The sequence below is a fragment of the Podarcis liolepis genome, assembly GCF_965112155.1.
Source record: "Podarcis liolepis genome assembly, chromosome: 4".
Taxonomy (NCBI): Eukaryota; Metazoa; Chordata; class Lepidosauria; order Squamata; family Lacertidae; genus Podarcis; species Podarcis liolepis.
The window spans coordinates 12,159,279-12,183,407 of NC_139558.1; the positions used below are offsets into that span (position 1 = coordinate 12,159,279).

The 24,129-nt window shown below is 40.2% G+C and overlaps 1 protein-coding gene across 3 annotated transcripts in view; it reads left to right on the forward strand.

Moving 5' to 3' along the window:
• UGGT2 (UDP-glucose glycoprotein glucosyltransferase 2) overlaps nt 1-24,129 on the forward strand; it is a 79,615-nt gene that overhangs the window by 29,259 nt on the left and 26,227 nt on the right. For all 3 annotated transcript variants that reach the window (XR_014525559.1, XM_083501065.1, XM_083501066.1), the window contains 11 exons: nt 781-872; nt 1,090-1,240; nt 5,498-5,617; nt 9,271-9,356; nt 12,970-13,105; nt 14,725-14,856; nt 16,655-16,816; nt 19,233-19,356; nt 19,446-19,544; nt 21,565-21,659; nt 23,748-23,954. Coding sequence is in view for 2 of the 3 variants with exons in the window: in XM_083501065.1 (XP_083357191.1) it covers nt 781-872; nt 1,090-1,240; nt 5,498-5,617; nt 9,271-9,356; nt 12,970-13,105; nt 14,725-14,856; nt 16,655-16,816; nt 19,233-19,356; nt 19,446-19,544; nt 21,565-21,659; nt 23,748-23,954 (1,404 nt within the window). In the remaining variant the exon portion in view is untranslated. The remainder of the gene's footprint in view (nt 1-780; nt 873-1,089; nt 1,241-5,497; nt 5,618-9,270; nt 9,357-12,969; nt 13,106-14,724; nt 14,857-16,654; nt 16,817-19,232; nt 19,357-19,445; nt 19,545-21,564; nt 21,660-23,747; nt 23,955-24,129) is intronic.

Here is a 24,129-nt window from a genome sequence, read left to right on the forward strand (position 1 = left end):
AACTTCTTCTGCAATTACCTTTTGAGGCTTTCCCTCTTTATGGAGGGTCTCAATGATGGCTTTCTGCACAACTGTCAGGTCAGCAGCCTTCCCCATGATTGTGCTTCCTACTGAACCAGACTGAGAGACCATTTAAAGACTCAGGAACCCATTGCAGGTGTTATGGATTGAATAGCTACTGCACCTTTTCACAATATTCTGATTTTCTGAGATTGTTAATTTGGGGTTTTCATCAGCTGTATGCCATAATCATCACAATTACAGCAAATAAAGGCTTGACATATCTCGCTTTGCATGTCATGAGTCTATCTCATATATTAGTTTCACCTTTTAAGTTGAATTACTGAAATAAATGAACTTTTCCACGATATTCTAATTTTTCGAGTTTCCCCTGTATAGCGAGCAAAAACTGGTTTGCTTCAAAGACTCTGGTGTGTTCAGCAACAAATGCCGAGCCTAATTTCCTGAAATATAACTTGTCAAACTAAGTTAAAGCCTGTCTTTCAGGTTATTTGGTTTTTCCTTTCTGTGAGCAGTGAATATGTAAGAAAGGATGAATGATGTTCATGAATAGTTAGCATCAAGCCTACTCTGCAGAAGAGGAGAAATCCCTTATCTACAAGAATAATTAGAAGATTAAATTTTATCCAGCCAAAATTAATGTCATCTTGTTCACATAGATTTCAGATTTGAAAGATGAGGATATTCTGAAGATGGGTTTTTAAACTGTCTTGACTAAATTATACTAAGCTTGACTACTTCTTTTTACTATCTTTCTAGCATCTGAATGAAGCTCTTGAACTTCAGCCTGGTGAAGCACGTTTATTTCTAAATGGTCTTCGTATGGATTTGAATCTTCATGATCCATTTAGGTAAAGTATTAGTTATGCAACTTTCCTATATTAATTATACCGAAAAGGCCCAGTGACTTAATCCATAGACCAGCTAAGCTGTGGTTAGCTCTATATTGACAGCCCGAAAAAGAATATTAAGTATAGCAATCTGATTGTTTTGTTTAATTTAAATTGAGAGGAAGAACAAAAGAGTTCCTAAGTAAATCATATATTTGTGTTTTTTTTTAAAAAATAGTCTTTTAGAAACTTTGAAGGTAGAAGAGAAAGCAATGCGTGGACTTCACTCCCTTGGAATTAAAGGAGATGTTCTTAGTAAAATCATGAGATTAGATGCCCATTCTGATGATGACGCTTATGCATTAGACATTCGTCACTCTTCAATAGTAGTAAGTAACCATATTAATTTCTTTATCTAGCTAACAACTTTTAAAGTCCCATGAGACCCTTGGGGTGATACTCATCTAAGTTTTATTCAAGAGTGGACCTATTGAAATGAATAAACCTAGCTTTCTCATGTTCATTTATTTTAGCAGGTCTGCCCTAAGTAAATCTCAGTTGAATTCTACCCTTTGTTGTTTTTTGCTGCATCTAAATAACATGGCCGCCTCTCTTGAAAACTGCATTTAAGGCTTTAACACTAAAAAGTCCAGCAGGTATTCTGATTCATGAAGTGAACAAAGTATAGTTAAGACTTTAACTGTTTTTCTAGCTTAGTTTAAATGACAGATACGGGACAGGCTGCATTCATTTTCTTAAGTGCTGCTACATTATGCTTTCTGGCTACGTTTGCATGAAACCCTTGAGTCTTCCCTTGAGCTGCTTGTCGAAACCACTCTCAGCAAGCAGTGAAATATGTCTGAGTTTATTGTCTGTCTCTCTATGATGTGTGTAAAATGGGTGTGTGCCCATTTTATGCAGCATAACTTGTATAGAACTTTTACAGGATAGTACAGACAGCAGCAGCAGCAACAGCAGTGATCACTTCCATTTGCAGAAGGGCCACTCATGTTTTAAGGCAGGGGTCCCCAAACTGTAGTCCATGGACCACCAGTGATCCGCATTCAAGTGGTACTTGGCATCTCTGCATACTCATGTTGATTTTTAATTGTGTTTCTGTTGCTTCTTTTGTATATTGTATTTCCTTGATTTGCAATTTGAATTCAGTGGAATGCAAATCGTAATACAATAAAATACAATATAAGAATTAAAAGAAGCAATGAAATACAGTTTAAAATCATACAGCATCTTGTGCAGTGCATTACAAATACTGCAAGAGGCAGAAAAAATCACCAATTGCTCCACCAAGATCATCAGAATGAGTGAATCTTTATTTGCATCAGCCATCGGCCATAACAATAAAACAACAATACAATATGCAAAGAATAGAAAAAAAATGTCAATTATATAAAATACATTTTAGGGTTTTGAATCAATAGTCAAATAGTGGATCTTATTCTAATTGCCCCAGCTAAAAGATCATCAGAAATTTTCATATGCTCCATGGGAAATAAAGTTTGGGATCCACTGCTCTAGGCAAATATTGCAAATGACATTCAATAAAAAATGAGTCCTATACCAAGCAATCTTTATTATTATTATTATTATTATTATTATTATTAGTAGTAGTAGTAGTAGTAGTAGTAGTAGTATACTACCCTATACTGAAATACACACCCCTAAGTAAGAAAATTAGCTTTGTATATTTTATGAATTTGTTTGAAGGAAAGAGATTTATTAATTGCTAAGATTCAGGTTTCTTACAAAGTTCTACTGGTGAACTTGATAACCACTGGGTAAGATTCAGGTGCAACTGCAAAAAAACAAAACCTTATTCCTATGTGTAGTTGCCATATTAAATGCTGCATTTATTAACTGTAAGTGTACATCAGTGGATAAACAGTCTTCAGTATCAAATGACAAACTTCCTTGTAAGTGAGGAATAAATTGAAGGGAAGAACCTCAAAGGATGCTAAATTACCCTTTATTGACAAGTATATGAACACAGGTAGTAGCTGAGAAATTTTTAATTACTTGCTTACTGCATTATATATCGTTGAGTTCCCAAGGGGACGAAACCCTCTTCTCCTTTATATGTTTAATGTGTGTTTCCTTAAACTGTGTAATTTGTTAAAAACTTGCATGCAATTAAATCTATTCAGAGTACAGTAGACCAGTATTAACTTTCTTGTCAGCACTCTCACGCTCTCTTGTTTCCTAAATGATTGTCATGAGATTTCCAGTGTATACTTTTTCTTACTAATAGTTAAACGCAGACTGTAGGTACCAATTCTCAGTGCTATTTTTCTAGAAAAAGAGGTGCCAGAACTTACCATGAATCCCCCCTTATTCTCTTATAACAGCAATGACACCCAACTCAGAGGTGCTAGAACTAAGTTCTGGTGAGTCCCGGCTGAAAAAAAAGCCCTGCCAGTTCTTTGTATGGTTTTCTCTGGCTGTGGATTTCAGTAATGGTTGAGAAGCTTCTCTGAAAGGCAGTTTGCTCACCTCTGCTGGTCTCACCCTGCAACAGAGCTGCATAGATATATTCCAGACTGGGAAAACCAAAGTGGTGCCTTCCAGATATTGATGGATTGCAACTTTGCAGTGAATGGCTGGTTAAAGATATTTTAAATGAATAAAACAAATTCCCATTATCCCTATGCATTGGCTTTGCTGGTTAGGATTGGACGGCGCTGTCATTTAAAACGATGGTCTCTTTAGGTGTTTGACCCCAGACCTTAAACTATTTGGGCAGTGACAGCATTGCTCCACTTCAGGAGGTTGCTGCTCCACAGAGACAGGAGCGATCCTAATGAACTTATAAAGTTGAATCCTGGGCAAAGAAGAAGCAAAAGCAGACAAGCATGTAAAAAAAATGTTTGGTCTGCTTGTTATAAGATTGAAAACTTAAATGTGGGTTCCCCCCTTTTTTATAATAATTTTTATTAGTTTTCAATTATAATCCAATAATAGCCTCATTATAACAATACTAAATTATAATACAGTTTATTCAAATACCAAATTATATAATTTAGATAAAGTGGCCCCATGCGTTCTAGAATTGATGACTTGATAATTTGCTTAATTTCTGCGTTCCAAAATCTTATAATTTCCATTACATTCCAGTCATAATAATAATCCCTTATACAACAACTGCAATATTAATAACTTCTATTCATGTTAACACATTAAATTATTTATAAAACTACAAGCAAGGAACTCAAACTATATCCTTGTTCTTCCTGTGTGTTGCAGTTATTCTGTCTGTGGTGTTTCTTTCTGTCCTTGTAAGATGATATGACTTTCTTTTCCCTGTTTGTTGCTGTTATCCATCATGCCTTGGATGGAGCTGAGTTGGAGGGGGGGTGTTCTTAACCATGGTTAGCGCATACCATGGTATGAACCCAGTCTATACTTCCAGTTCAACAACCCTGGAAAGGTCTGTTGTGAAATGAATACATACTCTTGAACAGCCGTCAGAATCTTTTGCAATGTATTGTGCAGGGCAGGGTTCCGAGGGAAATTTATCAAGTATTCTCTGGCAGACAAGTAAATGAAAGTGTTCCCTGAAGGGAGAAAGTCTATAAAGTGCTTCTTAAGCTTTGAAAATCCTTTTTAGCACCATATTAAGTTAGACAAGAGAAAACCCTAAGCAGTAACACTGTTTGGCATATCAGATAATATACTCTACAGTGGTGCTCCGCAAGACGAATGCCTCGCAAGACGGAAAACCCGCTAGACGAAAGAGTTTTCCGTTTTTGAGCTGCTTTGCAAGACGATTTTCCCTATGGGCTTGCTTTGCAAGACGAAAACGTCTTGCGTGTGTTCCGATTTTTTTCCGCTCCCCCCCTTTTTCTAAGCCGCTAATAGCCTTTTAGCCGCTAATCCGCTAAGCCTTTAATAGCCGCTAAGCCTTTAATAGCCGCTAAACCGCTAATAGCGCTAATCCGCTAAGCCGCTAATAGGGTTGCTTCGCAAGGCACCACTGTATTGTTTTACTTTTGTCTTACAAAGAAATTACGACCCCTCTTTATCCCTTTCCCTTTTTGTTGGAATATCTGATACCTAAACTGAACACATTTATTTCTGAGTGTTAACAGAGTCACACTGAAGTTGTTTTTCAGAAGTAAGTCCCATTGTAGTAAATGATACTTAACTTCTCAGGCAAGTGTGTAGTAGTAGTCTTAGTAGTAGTAGTAGTAGTAGTAATAATAATAATAATAATAATAATAATAATAATAATAATAATAATAATTTATTTATACCCTGCCCATCTGGTTGGGCTTCCCCTCTGGGCGGCTTCCAACAAAATACTAAAATACAGTAATCTATCAAACATTAAAAGCATCCCTAAACATAAAATACGTAGAATAGAGGCCAGGAACTTCAGTCTTTCCTACAGAATTTCATGGTCAATAGGACACTTGCAATTGGTCCTTACCTACATGGCTACGTATTTAAATGTTCTCCCAACTATGTAGTTGGTTACTTAGGGAAAGGTAATTCCCACGTAGCTGAGGTAACAAAGAAGCACTTAATGTGCTTAAGACGTCAGCCTTACAGCCATGTGAGTATGTTGTCATCATGTAACTGGTTATAATGTTTGGTTTTAATGGTAACTGGCAATCACTTCTGTGTTTCAGTGGATCAATGACTTAGAAACAGATCACATCTATGACAAGTGGCCTACAAGTTTTCAGGAACTTCTTAAACCAGCATATGCAGGAATGATGCGGCAGATTCGGCGCAATCTATATAACATGGTATGTATTGGGTGTCTGGCCAAACTTACTTGTATATTCGCTTATTTTGAGATTAGGGTCTTCTGCATGGAGGTCACGGAAAAGCCCTTGAGCCCTCCCCACCCTCTGGGCAGCAATCCACATGTCTGTGTATGTCATTTAAGATTGTTTCACTTGGTTGTGTGCAAAATATGTATAGCTGCTGTGTTGGTGTATCCGTGAAGACTCTGAAAAGGTGATGTTTGCATCTGACTAGAAAATGGATATCATAAGACATCTTTAAATGTTCCTCTCCTGGCAGCATATTCCCAAGTAGCAAAATCTTGGAGCTGCAGGCAGATAAGATCAGACTGGACTTGGAGGACCTTGGATAGTTCAAAGTACTGTACTTTTCTATGTACAAGACTAGATTTCCCCCCTAAAAATTGACGCTTAAAATTGGGGGGGGGGGTCTTATACACGGGTAGTGCATTGGGGGATGTGTGATTGGCTGCTGCCCAGAAATTGAGGGCGTCTTATACATGGGGGGCGTGTTATACATGGAAAAATACGGTATATACTTTTTTCTGTTATCAGAATCACAGCTTTTACCTCTCTTTCACCAGACTGCAACTCCTGGGCTCCACCACCTTTCTCAAAAGTGGAGAACCCTGAAGGGAAAATCTTCTGGCTTGGGAACCTAGCACTCAGTTGCCTCTTGGTCAGCTGCCAGCTTGTGTATTGGCCGACCTTATGATCCGGCACTAGTCTGAAAGTGGGCAGCAGGAGAATCTATTTAAGGAAATATTGTTTATTGGAGTCCTCATTCAGGAGTCTCTGAGCCAAGGGGCTCCTGACTTGACAAGCTCAGGTTGTGCTTTGCTGGTTGTGTTAATCCACCTGGTTTCTCCTCCACTGTGTCAGAAGTTTGGCCTCTGCTGGGGTTTGGGACATGACATAAGTGCTTTGTATAAGCTGCCCTAAACTGAAGTTGCAGTCTGTATGTGTTTTATTCATTCATACCAAGATAAGCAGCCAGAAAATTGGAACCATTGAACTGTAAAATGCATGTACCTCATCAGTTTCATATTTGTGGGCTGATCTGTCCCGTGCCATTACAGCATGCAGCCCTCTGGTTATTACAGCATCTTTTGTAAAGCTCAAGGAGTTCCTGATTAAAGAGTATACCAGTGTGGTATGGGATTTGGCTACATGGAAGAGGCATCTCGTGCCACAACAGGAACTTAGGAATCAGCCCCCTGTGCTCCTGAGTATCCAGAAGTGTTCTGATATATAACTGAATTTATACAAGCACATTTTATCTGAGATTTTGGCAGTGTGTTCAGCATTTCAGAACCTCTTTAGCTGATTATTCTTATTTTCTACCTGCTGAAACCGTAACCATCAGAGTTTATTTCCAAAAATTCTAAGCTTATCCCAGCAACATGAAAGTATGGTAAAAGCTTGGCTTCTTTTGACTGTGAAAGCTGCCATTGCACTTTTAGAAGCGAAATGTGAATATGAATTTCTGGGATCAGCAAAAGCCATCAAAATACCTAATGGGTTAAACCACAGAGCCTAGGACTTGCTGATCAGAAGGTCAGCGGTTGGAATCCCCGCGACGGGGTGAGCTCCCGTTGCTCGGTCCCTGCTCCTGCCAACCTAGCAGTTCAAAAGCATGTCAAAGTGCAAGTAGATCAATAGGTACCGCTCCAGCGGGAAGGTAAACGGCGTTTCCGTGCGCTGCTCTGGTTCGCCAGAAGCGGCTTAGTCATGCTGGCCACATGACCTGGAAGCTGTATGCCGGCTCCCTCAGCCAGTATAGTGAGATGAACGGCGCAACCCCAGAGTCGGTCACGACTGGACCTAATGGTCAGGGGTCCCTTTACCTTTTACATGATTCAAGTCTAGATGCCATCTTCTGGGAGAAATAACCTACATCATTGCCTAACTGCTGCTAACTTAAATAAAGTAGTTGTGTGGAGAGACACACACTGAGAGCAACTCTTGCTTGAGCTACAACAGCCATGCTCCATATCATTTCTGTTAGTGTGTCACAGAAGAAAGCGAAATTAAGATGTGCACCTCTATGGCTGGTTGGCTTTTAGAAACTAGAACTCAATTTATCCTTCTGTTCTTCCTTGTGATTAGGCTTTTAATTTAAGTACACTTTACTGTCAGAGAGCCTACTGTTGTCTGTCTGGAATACTGCATTAAATCCTGATACAGCTAACATGGCACAACTCATTTCTTTTTAGCATGATAAGTTTATCCTTGGCCAAGCTGGTTGATAACTGCCTGCACATATTTGAAAAGGTTGTTGCTGAGAGAACCAGTGCAGTCACTTTGCTAGCCAGATTGTTGTGTGTTGATATCTGTGGCCAAATGAGTATATGCCATTGTAAGAATTCACCTCCAAAAGTTGAAAATCTTGGCTCCTTTATTTAGGTTCAGCTTCTTGGCTTTGTAACGCGTAAGATGAAAAGTTGCCATCTAAGATATTCAGTAACAACAACAAAATGAAAATAAAAAATACAGCAACCTAGAGTAATAACTTTTCCAGGGTGTAAAATATTTGTAGACAAAATCTAGATATACATATTTTAAGTATTCTCACCACCCCCTGCAAAAGTGGCATTCATCAAAGGTTTGCCGCAGGAAGCAGTAAGCATATACATTTTGGGAGGTTGTGAACAAAATTCAAAATGACAAATCTGCTACTGTTTATCACCCAGACTTTTGCTACAAATGCATAAATTCTAAAGTTGCATTCAAGTATATAAATGGACTTTTATCTTTCCATTTCCCCTAGCTATTACTAGGGATGTGCTTACTTTTTCCTGATATTGTTGAACTAGTAGCTCTCACTGAAGTGATAAATCTGTGTATGGGCTGTACCATTTCACGGAGCAGATGACAGTACAGTGGACGTTCGGGTTGCGAATGTGATCCATGCGGGAGGCACGTTTTCAACCCGCAGCTCAGCGCCACGTCTGCGCACGCGCATGTTGCGATTCAGCGCTTCTGCGCATGCGCAGAGAATGATTTAGTGGTTCTGCGCACGTGCGAGCATCAAAACCCAGAAGTAACCTGATCCGGTACTTCCAGGTTTGGCGTGGTGCACAACCCGAAAACACGCAACCCGAAGCAATACCTCTGTAACCTGAGGTATGACAGTACATCGGAACCTCTGGTTACGTACTGTCCTCCTTACGTACGCTTCGGGTAATGAGCTCCGCTAACCCAGAAGTGGTTGCTCCTGGTAGCAAACTTTGCCCTGGGATGCGAGCGGAAGTCTCATGCCAGCGACACACACGCAGCCGGAGGCCCCATTAGCAAAAGCGTGTCTCAGGATAAGAACGGTTTAGAGTTAAGAACCGACCTCCAGAACGAATTAAGTTCATAACCGGAGGTACAACTGTACACATTTTGGGAATGTCCCTCATACAATTCTCCACATAGCCTACAAGTACATCAGGTGATTTTGCTGGGCTAAATGTCGTCTGTTGGGCATCAATATTTTTTGCGGGAGATAATTCAGTTGTGTGAGCCCAAACCTGCGGTCTGTAATCATACAGTCTAGAACAGATATGCTACCTCAATGTGTTCCTTTGGGCCTCTTAAGTCTGCAAAGTAAAAGAGCAGAGAAAGTACAGGGAATGATATTGGGCCTAAGGATTCTCTTCTCCTGTCAGGTCATCTTTATTGATCCTATGCAAGAAGAAGCAGCTCACTTCATGAAACTTGTAGAAGTATTCTACTTTCAAAAGGTGCCTCTTAGGTAAGTTGAAATATGGGCAGATATGTTTCTTATACATACATGATGGTGTACACTGGCGTACAGTCTGTGTAAATGTCATGTGTGGTGACCCTTGGAGCCCTTCCAGCCATTCTCTTAATTGCGTGTTCATGATTATTTGTGCTCATGATAGGGTAAGGGCAGTTAAAATCCTTTCAATCCTTTGTTTAGTATGGCAGCACCTGCACTTTGGAGCTCCCTGCCTAGTGAGATCAGGCCTTCACTGAACCCTTTTTGGCACCTGTTAAAAACATTATTTCCAAACTGTGTCGCGACACGTTAGTGTGTCGGCTGCAGTGTCTAGGTTTGTCCCCATACATTTTGTTATTACAATTTATATATGTGTCCGTATCTCTTATAAGGGGTTAGTTTAACCTCCGTGTCAGGGAACTGCCATCAGAGGCAAGAGGAGAGGTAAGACGCCCCAATGATGCAGGGGAGGGAACTAGCAAGGAGAGAGAGAGAGCTTCCGCTGGGGAAGGAAATCCAGGGGACACCAGGGAGAAAGGGGAGGCTGAGAGTACTGCGGAGGGAAGGCTCTGAGACTCTTCCAGTGAAATCAGCGGAGAGAGCACTGGACCTCCGCTTGGCACGCCCACGCTGCGCAGAAGGCTTCCGCGCAGAGAATCTAGGAGGAGACTTGGAGTCAATGAATTTCTATGTTGGAGGAAGTTTAGGAGACGCCCACTCACGGATTCTGCCAGTAACTAAGACAGTCGCGTTGTAAGGGCTGTCAAACCAGGGAAAGGTTTAGCTATACGACTAGCTTGGAGCAGTTTGTAGTTTACGCACAAGCAACACTAATTCCCATTACACTCCGGTTTGCCAGTAAAGCTGAATTACTGTGTCGCTAAATGATGCATGCCTGAAAAGTGTGTCACCAACATGAAAAGTTTGGAAAGCTCTGGTTTGGACAAACCTAGCCAGATGCTTTAAAAGTTGAGATAATTTTAATCAATTTTCATATTTTAACTTTGTATGTTTTAAAGAGGGGTTGTGGATTTATCTTAATTGTTTTATCATTTATTTATTCATTCATTCATTTTAATTTATATACCATCCTATACCCGCAGGTCTCAGGGCGGTTCACAGGATAAAATGACAATATAAAAGCACAGAATATATAATCAAAATAAAAACAGAAACTACCGAATTAATCCCCACCCACCCCAGCACATTTTAAAAGGGCATTGGCTATACTAACCAGTTAAAAACAATTTTAAACATGTTTTTTTTTAAGAAATAAACAATTAAAAAACAGTTTAAAAGAATGTAAACAGCTTTGATGGGTTCCAGGGATTCTGTATAATTCTCTAATTCTGTCCAGATAGCATTTATAGTAGATTTTTTTTTGCAAGGTGTTATGGAAACCTTAATCCACATTAAACAGCATTAAAGCTTTCCATACTTTAACCAGGACAGCTGTTGCAAATGGATTACATGGGGTTATAGGTGTTGTAGTTGCGTTTAACGCTGTAGAGATGAAGCAAGCTAGACCCCCACTGGGCCTTCCACCTTTGAAGTTTTCCACATCAACCAGTGTATAAACTGTATTAGGTAAATAAAGAAATACTGTTTGCAACTGCAAGAGTTTCAGGACCGATATACTACTTTGCTTCCAATCAGTGCATGTCCTGTAACTCCATAGATTTGACGGAAGCTTCCAGAAGCACATGTGACCAGAAAGCTAGATTAGATGAACCTTCATCTCCTCTCACAGTATTTTGTATTATCAGTGGAGAATTGTTGATATTACTTTGGATTTGTTCTCAATAGAATCACCATAGAAAACTAGTTTGGGGTCCTAGGACTGGAAAGCTGTGCTTGATATTCTGATTTAAAATACTTATTGCTGTTGGCGGATGGGACAAGCAGAATTTCACAGTAAAGATGCTTAGGAGCTACCAAGTACAGACTTTCAGAGAAGACTTAGCTAAAGTTAGGAGGGAAGGGATACCAGGAACTGTAGAGTCTAGGTAAAAGGGCAGGAATTTTGGCTACTGGAGAATTACAGTGCTGATATAAAACTGTTGGCATCAAGTGACATAAATCATAGATGTTCAGGGGGAATCAGGAATGCCGAGTGCCAAGTCAGTTAAAGACTGAAAATGTGTGAACATTTTTTTTTTAACCTCAGAAAAGGTTATTTATGTATGCAACAACTGAAGCCCATGTTTTGTTAGCCCCAAAATGGAAAATGAGGGAGGTCCCGACCAAAGAACATTGACAACTTAAGTTGACGGAATATGCACAACTTGTAGACTTAACATATAGAATAAGAAAACAAGAAGAACATACATTTAAAGAAGATTGGAAAACGTTTATTGAATATATGGAAAATAATTGTGCACAGCTGAAAACGCTGGCAGCATTAAGATAAATTCAACAGTGTAAATAAGTTTTGATGGATGTAATAATGGAAAACCGATTGGTATAGTTTCTGTAAAATATGCAGGGTTATAAGATATGCAAAATGAACCAAGGAAAGAGAAGAAGGGAAGTCATTGATATCTTAAGTATGTAAAATGTTTATCTGAATTTGTAAAATATAATAAATATAATAAATATTATCTATATCTCTATATATCTCTATATATCTATATCTATATCTATATCTATATCTATATCTATATCTATATCTATATCTATATCTATATCTATATCTATATCTATATCTATATCTATATCTATCTATCTATCTATCTATATATATGTAAAATATGATATAAAATTAAACTATAAAATAAAAACTAAATATAAAAAATATAATTAAAATCATATTAAAAAAGAAAATGTGCAGACACGATTTTGATAGAGTGGTTATGAATAGGACATGGACATCAGTTTTGAGAGGTCAAGGTAGGAGATAAGGTTTCTCAGCAGAAGTAAAGATCACGTTAGGACCTGACCCATCAGCAAAATCAGGGATAAAGGATGACCTCGGAGGAGGGTCCAGTTCTTCCGCTATCTGTGTTTGATGAATAGAAAAGCTAGGAAGTTTACTTCACGAATGATGTGGTGAAGGCAATTTGTTGGGACAAATTTTCTCTACTTCAGAACTATCTTGTTCTAGAGTGAAGTCCCATTAATCTGGAAAATTCTCTTTAGCCTGTATGAATATCTATTTATCTCTATCGCTTAGAATATTTTCTGTAGTAGGAAACTATGTTTCTTACCCAAAAGATTCTTTTGTATTTTTTATATATTCTGGTCAGTAGTCTAACTAGCAGGCAAAATCTCCCATGAACCTATAGCTACATGAGAGCTATCTGCAGTCAGATGTCATAATTGGATTGAGCTCACACAGAAAGGTAACCCTAAATTAAAACCTTTCTCTAAGCAGGTCCAGGCTATCTAGTCCTCCAGTTTACCTCTTTCACTGCCTGCACAGTCATTGTCACTAATGGTAGATGGTTTCATAACAATTAAATTGCTTTTATTTGCTGTAGGCCACTGCCACTCACTTTAATATTTTGAATGTTGCCAGTTTATTCTTGCTGTTTGGATTCATATTCAACGTGTCTATAATCTGCATTTAATGTGGTTTTTTAAAATGCTGCAACTCTTACAGAATTTTCATTTCTTTTCTGAACAGAATTGGGTTTGTTTTCGTCCTAAATACCGATGAAGTCGTTGACGGAAACAAGGATGCAGGTGTAGCTTTATGGAGAGCTTTTAACTTCGTTGCAGATGAAATGGATATCCCTGCGGCTTTTACTGCCATGACGAGAGTTAGTGCTTGTAAAATATTTTTTAAACTATCCTTTCTTTTCAAGGTTACCTATATTTTTCTACAAGTATGATGTAGCCACGGGGCGTACTATTTAAATGCATTTATTTTTTTAAAATACTTTTCCGTAAGAAGTTTTGTTTTCATCATTGCCGAGCTTTCCTAGTGGGGCGGGGATGGATGCAGATCCATGTGCCTTTTGGCACAGATCTTAGCCTGAATGGGCCAAAAACATAAAATTCAGCTGCCTGCCTCAAGATAGAGACGCACGCCCCCAACTCAGTGCATGCAATTGAGACATATAAGCAGGAAGTCTCAGCTAGCTTCAGATGACTCATGCAAACAGAGAAATGCAGCACAGGTGAAAGCAAAGGAAACCTACAGAATCGCTAGGCAAGCCAGCGGGGGGGGGGGTGTAGAGGCAGATTAGAATTTCCTTACTCTTAACCCAACTGTGGTTAAAACTGGAAAACATGGAACTGAATTCAGGTAGATGATAGTTTAAAAAAAAAGGGAGATGGTGAATTCAGTGTTAGGCATTATTATGAAACATATTTAACATCCATCCTTTAGTGCTTTTGCCAGGCCAGTAAGAGGCTGTGTTTGTTTTTTTGTCCTTGTCTGGCCCTGCCCAGTTTTGGGGTGTGGTACCACCCACTGCTGAAATGCAACACACGCACACACACACACACACACACACACACCCCGTCCCGCAAAGAGCTTTCCACACTAGTAATCTGGTTGTCGGACTGAGAGACTTCCTGATCCCCTGGTGTAAATGGCTTCTGCCCACCAGTTTGGGATTGTTAAGGGGAGAAATGCTAAATATATGGATTTGAGAGAGTTGGTGCACTCCTGCTTAACAGGAACCCTGGAGGAGGAAGGTAAATTCCAGGTGCTTAAGCGCAGGTTAAAGCTGAAGCTCGCAGAATAAAATTGTGAAAAGGTAGCTCTTTAATTTTATCTAACACTCTCATGAAGCCATCAGGATTCCTTGCTCCCAAAGCTGTTCTAGGGAGGCTGTCCTAGAATTATGTGCCAGTAATAGAAATCTCCCCATTTCTAACCTAACTTTATTAGTGGCTAATTTATAGCTGTGAGGTTTTATGCCTCCCTACTTGTCTTCCCTTAAATAGCTCTGACGGCTAAGCTGTGATATTTCTAACATGACTGCATATTTAGCAGTTTACTCATATTTCTGGGCTTCTGGAAGAGAGTAGGCAACAAGACAGCTTTATTATGTAAATATTTGCTTTGCTTGCTTGACGCATTTCATGGCTGGGTACTGGAAGGATGTGAGATGGATGCATGTAATTGTGCAGAAAATAAAGGGTGGTTTTATTCTCTCTCCTGAATTTCTCCTTTTCCCCTAAGTGCCCAGAAATCCATATGATGGATGAGTTTAAGAGTGAAAGTTCATTGAAGTTTAATTGGCGGAGGCATTAAAGTGTGCCGTCTCTTGGTTACTGCTGAAAAACCCGGTAATAAAATGAGCTAGATGGGCCTGGGATTGGGCGGCAGGAGCCTTTAAAATCCACTTGCAGCTTTAATATAATATGAATACATCAGTAGAATGGGTGATCACATTTCTTTATCTGTTCCTCTCTCTCTTTTAATTAGATGTACCATGAAGTAGAAGAGGGAGGTGTACTTTCTGTGGGGCATGTGAAGCGTTTTCTTGTCACAGGATTTCCTCATGCTGACTTACAAGATATATTGGGTGTCGATTCTGATTATGATGAGAACAGACAGGTAGGAACACCACAGAGTTGCAAGAGGATGTACCAAAAAATAAATATATCATTTTTTTAAGTTTTGGGTAGGTGGCACAAATCCACGGGCATTGATTACTGAGGTTTTGGAATATCAGATGTTTGAGGAGGTACAATATTTCACTTCCCACAATACCTATTTTAACAGGGAGAAATGTAAAGTATTGCACTTGGGCAAAAAAAATGAGAGGCACAAATACAAGATGGGTGACACCTGGCTTGAGAGCAGTACATGTGAAAAGGATCTAGGAGTCTTGGTTGACCACAAACTTGACATGAGCCAACAGTGTGACGCAGCAGCTAAAAAAGCCAGTGCAATTCTGGGCTGCATCAATAGGAGTATAGCATCTAGATCAAGGGAAGTAATAGTGCCACTGTATTCTGATCTGGTCAGACCTCACCTGGAGTACTGTGTCCAGTTCTGGGCACCACAATTCAAGAAGGACACTGACAAACTGGAACGTGTCCAGAGGAGGGCAACCAAAATGGTCAAAGGCCTGGAAACGATGCCTTATGAGGAACGGCTAAGGGAGCTGGGCATGTTTAGCCTGGAGAAGAGGAGGTTAAGGGGTGATATGGTAGCCATGTTCAAATATATAAAAGGATGTCACATAGAGGAGGGAGAAAGGTTGTTTTCTGCTGCTCCAGAGAAGCAGACACGGAGCAATGGATCCAAACTACAAGAAAGAAGATTCCACCTAAACATTAGGAAGAACTTCCTGACAGTAAGAGCTGTTCGACAGTGGAATTTGCTGCCAAGGAGTTTGGTGGAGTCTCCTTCTTTGGAGGTCTTTAAGCAGAGGCTTGACAACCATATGTCAGGAGTGCTCTGATGGTGTTTCCTGCTTGGCAGGGGGTTGGACTCGATGGCCCTTGTGGTCTCTTCCAACTCTATGATTCTATGATTCTATGCCACAGAGTCTGGGATATCAGCAAAGCGTCATTGGTGCTGTAATGCAGGAAATGGCCAGGATCAGATGTGTGGATGTATCTTCTAAAAGGAGTCTTATAGGCTCTGTTGTTTGAGGGTCAACAGGGAAACAGAAAACAACACTATCCTAATACATCTTACAGGCAGCTGATCCATTCTTGGTCCCCTGGGAGGCGTGCCCCATTGAGCTCAGTGGGACTAGCTTTTGAGCCGCCATGCATAGGATTGCAGTGTTAGTCACCCTGAATCCACTTCTGTAAATTCAACTTGATGCTTGGCTTTGTAAGTAAGCAGGAAAGGCAGATAGGCAGCTATCATTCAAAACAGTGGCGTTGCCTTGTTTGACTTGCCTGTCATGAGATCTTTTTTCACCTATGACAGTGCATGTTCAACCAGCTTTCCATATTTTCATCAATGCATTGATTTGAAAGAATAAATAAATCAAGTATTCTAATGTTGTCAACTAATATGCAGGTCTAAATGAAGTCCAGAGGGTTGGATAGAGAAGAAGTTAGTTAAACCTAGTTTTCATTGAAATTTGTGTTCGTGTTAGTCTTGACTTGTCCCATTGATTCCAGTGGGAACTGAGTTCAACTAACTTAACCTGAATTCAACCCAAATACTGTTGATGCATTGTTTCAGGAAATCATGTTCTCAGCCGGCGATTGCCAGTCCCCCTGCCTTTAAAATAACTGTTTGAAAAGTTGTAAAGGAATAATAAATCACTTTGCTCCTCACCTGTCCCAGCAAGCGATGCATAGATGTTTGTGTTCATTTTCTCTTGATATCTAATCACTACTTTTCCACAGTCAGCTCTATATAATTGGGACATCTTTGCTCCATCTAGGCAGGAGCGATGTTTTATAAGAAGACTGGCCTGGGTCCATTGCCTCAAGCTCTCTTTAATGGCGTGCCCTTTAACAGAAAAGAGATGAATCTTGCAGAGCTACAAACCTCTCTGGTGAAGATCATGGATGCCACAGAGTCCTTCCAGAGGGCAGTGTTCTTGGTATGTTTCGCATTTTATTTTATTTTTAAGCAAATGCTCAGTGAGATAATGGCTAGTCGATTGCTTAAGTTGTGCTTATGTTCTACATTTTTTATAATGAGGCGGTTTGGAATTAATCTTGTGAAAACCTAAATGGCATCATTATTTTAATTTGCAGTCATGATTTTGAAACCTAATATATAATTATTATCCATGCTTTAGAATTTAACTAAGCCCTTGTTAATCCTTGAGATGCTTGGAACCACAGTATGAAATGTTGCTACAAAAATGTGGACTGGATAAGAAGACATTTCTCCCCACTATCCTTTTCTTCAAATGATTGAATAGTTTGTGTGACTTCACTTTTTCCTTCCTCACCTTTTTCTTCACAGTAACCTCTGTCTTTTGCCCATTCTAATCACAATAATAACAACAACAGTAAAAGCCCCATTTGCCTTATCTGCTTGGCTTTTTCTTGCCTTCCCTTCATTCCTGTTCTCCTGTGGTTGTTTTAGCGGAAGGCGGAAGTGGAGTACAATGTATTTTTTTGCCCTTTGCAAAGCTCCTCACAACCTGCTCTGGATCCACGGCGCCTGGTTGGAGGTGTGTGTTATACTGGCACCCAGTGGCGTAGCGTGGGGGGTGCAGGGGGGGCCGGCCGCACCGGGCGCAACATCTGGGGGTTAGGGTTAGGGGGCGCAAATCCACGGGTTAGGGGGCGCAAATCCATGGGTTAGGGGGCGCAAATTACTTGCCTTGCCCCGGGTGCTGCCTTGCCTTGCCCCGGGTGCTGACAACCCACGCTATGCCACTGCTGGCACCCCAACAACTGCTAGTTGCATCTCTGGAAAGGGAGAATGACAGCAAATGAGCCCACAATTTCTGCCTCTGACAGCTACATTGTAGCTTGCAAGGCAGTTAAAAAGGGCAAGCACCTGGAGACAGCAGAGCAGGAGCAGGCCATCAGCATTCCTGCGCAAGTCATTAAACCTTCAGAGCAGGAAGCCACGTGATCCCTTAGGAACATCTGCCTGAAGCTTGTTTAACCGCTTGTTTCCTTCTTCATCTGAGAAGCAGAGAAGATTCAGAGCAGTGTGAGCTCTTAGAAATGCTTTATTCTACCTCAACCTCCAGATAATGAGGAGTTTTTAAGGAGTCACCAATTCCCCCTGATCAAAAAATTATTATTTTTAACTCTCCCTTGCCCTAACTCTTTGCAGCCCAGCAGCTAACCCATCCCACATGCTTTTAAGCTTAATGCTGATGTTCTGAGACAATTTAACCAAAGAGGCATTTCTGGGAGAAGTTTCCTCTGAACATGGGGACAAACTTTGACTCCTTCCCATCCTCCGTCTCCTTATGAACGTAATGGTCAACCTAAGGCTGTTTTGCTATTAGCTTCCTGGCATAAAGCCCTTCACAAAATTATATAAGCAGGTGTGTTCTAACATTCTTCTTCATAGATGGCATTCTTCCCTGGAGAGAGAAGAAATTGCTCCACAATCTTCTGATCATTTTGTACTGATTTCAGACAACCTTATTACCAACACCAGGGGCTGACCCATGTGACTCAATTGTTAGTCCAGAATATGATGATGGAGACTGGGTTGACGGGTCTCAAGTTAAAGATTGAGGGGTCTCAAGTTTCGCATCACCTCTTTTATAACTCCCTCTATATGCCACTTCTATTCGCAACTCTGGCAGCTCTTCCTCAATAGCCCTTCTGCAGAGCAAACCCAACGCCACTTAAGTGAGACGGAGTGCTGATTGAACCCAAATCCATTCTAGCCTCTGTTCCATTTTTTAAAAATAATGGGATTCACCTTCATTATAAAAAAATATGTCTTTGGCTAACGAGTATTATAGTCTAGAGCCTGAATTTATGGACTCTTGGAAGCTCCCAGCAGCTGAAACCCCAGTCTCTAGTCTCCAAATTTCTCCCCCACAAAGATGGGGATGCTCAACTGAAAAATGCCACTGAGGGGAGGCAGGATTTCACCTTCCACAGCATCCTGTAGAAGGTCATCAGGACCTAGCCCCTTAGGAAGAAGAAGAGTTTGGACTTGAAATCCCGCCTTACCACTCTTAACCACTTACCACTCTTAACCACTACACCACGCTGGCTAGGTGTCCTACATTTTTCATGCACTGGTAGCTCTTTTATTTAGCTCTTTTTTATCAAGATAGTATGCATTTCCCCCCTCCTTTTTAGTGTTGGTATAAAATTCCAATAAAATTGGTGAATGTGCAAACTGGATTATGGAAGCTGCCTACTTCTGGCAAGTTCTCTTCCTGCTTTTGACCACAAGTTGGAGTTGTTACCCACCCCAATGACCTTTTACAGGCACTGGTGCTTTTCAAATAGGTACCAATAGAACGATCTAAAGTTATTGAGTGTTGCGGAAACTGAACAAACCTGCTGTTGTTTCCCTTTCAGGGCGTGCTGAATGACCATACAAACGCAGTAGACTTCATCATGGAGCAACAGAATGTAGTTTCACATATACATGACAAGATTCTTGATCCTCAAAGAAGATATTTGAACTTTGCATCCCCATCAGGTAAACCCAAGCACTGCTTCTTTTCTTTCTGTCAGTCCTAAGTTTGATTTCATATTTGATATTAACAAGCCACGTTTTAATTTTTGCAGTGCCTATAGATACAAACGATTTCTCAACTTTTTCCTTCTTGGACTCTCAAGATAAGACTTTTGTTATTTCAGAAAACATGAAGTATGTTACAAGGAAAGGTACATTTTGTTTTTGTTTAACTGTTGTTATGTAACATTCATAGAGCAATGTCTGATGCAAGCTGAATGGTTTACCAAGATTAGTTATAACATTGTATTGTTGCTTTAAGCTATGTAAAAAACCCTCAAATATACATTCAATATAATTTGATTCAATATAATTAAAATATAACAAGATCCTTAAGTGTAATTTAAATATAACAAGATCCAAATTTGGGTCAAATACTCTTAGGTAAGAGAACCCCAGCAGTGATTTAAAACCACAAAATACACAGCAAAGTAAAGCGTGGAAATATAGCCTGTTAGATCTTTAAAATATGCCCCTCCAAGTGAGTTCCAAAATGTTCCCTAAAATTTTTCTTTCCAAAGTTTTCCTCTTCCCCCTAGCATAGGAAAAGGCCACAAGTTTGGTAAGTTTAAAAAATGGTTTACTTACAACTCTCCAAAGGTCAGATTCATGTGCTTCACATTTATTGAATAAATGGAAAATAATTGTTATTATTTACACAACAGTGTAAATAAGTTTTGTTGGATGTAATAATGGAAAGCCATTTGGTATAGGTTTTGTAAAATATGCAGGGATATAAGATGTGTAAAATGAACCATGGAAAGAGAAGAAGGGAAGTCATTGGTATCTTAAGTATGTAAAGTGTTTATCTGAAATTGTAAAACAGAAAATTTAATAAAAATCATATTAAAAAAGAAAAGATTCACATGCTTCAGAAAAGTTTTACAGGCAGTAAAACTTAGCTTAGTTACAAAATGGTGAAAGTGCCTAAATTATTAGTATAAGAACTTAAGAGTGGCTTGTGAGAGCCATGTGGTTGGGCTGGAGCAACCACCTCAAACCTCTTCAAGTGCTGAGCTTCTTAAGTAGACTGGGAAGAACAAAGGCTTGATTACCTACCAAGGTGAGGGGAAGTGGACCTAGCTAAGCCTGGCAGGACAGCTTACTCTATGGTATTAACCCCTTCATGCATTGATTAGACTTAAGCATATTCGTTATATGCGACTGGTTATCCCACACATGGGGCATCTGTTAATGTCATATCAGCCACATTCTGTCCCAATGTGTGCAATTGATTGTGAACACAGATTCAACAACTGGTTCTTAAATTGGCTTAGTCGAAATACAACATTCCCAGTCAGTGACAATGGCTACTTCAGTTGGCGTGCTGTACACTTAGTGAGGAGATGTCGGCTGCACAATACTTCCTCCTCCTCTTGCATGGGATTCCTCCCTTTGTAGAGCTAATCGTAATTCGGCATTATATTTGTGCCAGCAATAGCACTTAAGAACATAAGCCTTCTGCAGTCGTTTCTCCCTCCTGTCGTGCAATGGGGAGAGTGGGGCCGCGCTCAATGGCCGTTCTGGTGCATCCCCTGCCAGACCCATCCTCTTCCAGCTGCACTTTGGGGCTGAGGTTCGGAGAGTACACCAGCTCTGAAGAAGATTTAGAATCATTGAATCATGCGAGGGGCCTACACGTGTAGACTAGGCTATCTGATTCAGACATTCAGGCAGGGGGTGGGTCCAGTAGGGGCAGCGTCCTGCCCTCTCCTTGCTGTTTCAGTCAAAAGTCACATTCTTGTAAGAACATGGGGTGAGCGGTGCTGCCCCAAATACTTACTAGCATATTTTAAAATAGCTCTGTACAGTGGTACCTTGGGCTACAGACGCTTCAGGTTACAGATGCTTCAGGTTACAGACTCTGCAACCCAGAAATAGTACCTCGGGTTAAGAACTTTGCTTCAGGATGAGAACAGAAATTGTGCAGCGACAGCAACGGGAGGCCCCATTAGCTAAAGTGGTGCTTCAGGTTAAGAACAGTTTCAGGTTAAGAATGGACTCCGGAACGAATTAAGTACTTAACCCAAGGTACCACTGTATACAGCAATCCATACTTCCGTTCTGTCAGTGCACTCTTGTTCATGCACTTCCCTTTTTATTTATTTTTTTAATGTTGAAAAGTGAAAATGTTCCATCTGGGTTCTCCCCCCCCCCTTTTTCTTTTTTTAGATGAAGATGTAGTATACCCAGGCACCATATGGATCGTTGCTGATTTTGATAACCCAGATGGGAGGCAACTGCTTTCAAATGCCCTGAAATACCTGGTCAGTGCCATAAAATTCCTGTGTCTGCATAGTATGAGTGCAGCCGGGTAATCTCTCTCAGTAAGGCTCTGAAGGAGGATAGCGGTGGAAACATAAATAACGGCAACAGTATTTGATCACTATGGAATGGTCTCACTAGCCTAATATCTTATCTCCTTTCCATAAAATGAAATAAAAAGTTTTAAGGAAATAGGCAAGCTTGTGGAAGTATTAGCTACTGAACAATTCTCAAAGCTGGCAAGGAATTGGACTGAAAAAGCCAAAGAGAGTTGGAAGAAATAGGCCAGAAAGATGCTGACTTCTTTTGACTTCTCTGTATTATATGTAATGGTACAAGCTCATTATACACATGCAATTTACTATGTCAGCACCCAAACCTTTCATTTAGCAAGAGTGTTTCTAATAAGGAACTGATTATGGGAATGATCCAATCTCCATACCGAGCAGTGCATACCCATTTCTGCATTTGGGATGGACCGAATGGTTGCCTAAATAAACAAAATTTTAAAGTATCTGACACTTCCAGAGTAAATAACTGTCCTATAAATCTGGTTTTACCGTGCCAAACTGATTTTTTCCCTGGACTTTCATAATGTTCAGGAAAACAGCCATTGCAGCCTCCTGCTATAAAAGATAAGCTGGCATCTTTTGAGTTGGATCCAAACTAAGGTAGTCGTGCTTTAGTCACATTTGTCTTTGTTGGCTTGATTGTTCAGAACATACCACCTTTTATATGCTGTATAAGATTTCAGGTCAGTGATTAAATTTAACAGGACTAGTTAATTGTGACCAGCATAAGTCCCATTGATTTCAACTGGACTAATATATAGCTAACTTTGTCTGGACCCAACACTATATCTTGGCTGCTCCCACCGTAACAGTTCTGAATTCTGCTTTACATTCATGAACTATCCATAAGGTTCAGCGTTTTGGATACTTTAGTGCAGGGAGTAACATAAATTCTACTCATTACTGATGCAGAGCAGAACTCCGACATATAGTTAGCAGAGTGAAAACTTACGTTGCAGGATTCCCAAAGAAATAGACCAGAGGCAATTCATATTTCACCCAGCAGAGCTTTACTGCTACTTAAGGCAAATAAGCGTAATGGTCACAAATCCAATACATTCAGGATTCGCACTGTCCATAAGAAATCCAGTTGCAGCAGACTTAAACTTACAATAAGACTAAAACCTTAACACTAAGCGTACTATATACAGAACACTACACCAGAAGGAAAGAGATAGAAAGTGAAACGGGTTCCTTCTGGCCCTACTTTTATAGTCAGCATGACCTTGACAGAAAGACATTGAACAGAACCAGTTTAAGCCCGCTGTACTCAACTTCTCTGAAGGAATAACCCAAACATCATGAACCATCTGCTTGTTTCTAGGCAGAATAGAAACTTAGGTGTCAGGTAGAAACTTCCAGCTTGCACCAGTTTCTCTCACACACAGAAGCTTCCATAACCTTCTTGAATTAATTAAAATAGGAAAGATCTCTACACGTCAGATCAATACTTTCTGTACCAAGAAATGCAAACTGAGAGGGAGGCGGGACTATAATATTTATGCCCTGCTTGTAAACTTCCTAGAAACTTGTCGCTGGTTGAGACCAGATTGCTAGACTACATGGAGCCTTGGTTTGATTCCATAGGCTTATAATGCCGTTCTCAGAAAAGAAGAGCCAATTCACACTACATCAGTAAGCCTGTTTATTGCGTGTACACCATTGTTTGCAGTGACAAACACAACGAAGTGTAAAAGGGAGCTTATTCGGCATATATGGGGAGCCACAGCCAAATGCTCTCATTTTTTCAAAGCATCTCCCCATCAACCTGAGCTGCTTTGAAAACACAAGAGTTGATAACAAGGAAAGGAGAGGCAAGGGTACTGAAGGATGAATGTATTTAGGCTTCACTCCAGTTGCAGATGCAGACTGACAGGCTTATCAAAAGGCTTCATAGGAAAAGTGGGTTATGAGAAGGGATTTGAAGGAAGAGAGAGAGAGAGTTGGTGGTCTGGGAGGGACTGGCAGGCATTAACTTTAATAATAAGTAAACATGTAACGTCTATCTGTGTCTTACAGAAAACTAGCAGTCATGTACAGCTTGGGGTTGTGCATAATCCTGCATCGAAAATAACTGAAGATAACACTGTCATTGCAAGGGCAATCTTGGCAGCTTTTCTCACGCAGAAAAACGCTAGTCTGAAAAACTTCCTCGGTCGGATTCTAAAAGAGGACACGGCAAGATCTCTCGCTACGGGAACTAAAATGAAGACACTTCTTGTTCCGGTTAGTAGTTTTACACTCCCTTTGCTCTCTTTGCATTTGCTGAACATACAACACGGCGAAGTAATTTTAAAGGAGGGCCCTCTTCAGTTGGTGCCGTTGCACTGTGAATTTAAGGAGAAACTGATTTAAGTGTTTGGAAGTGCTGTTGCCAGGCTGGATTTGACACCCAGTCTCT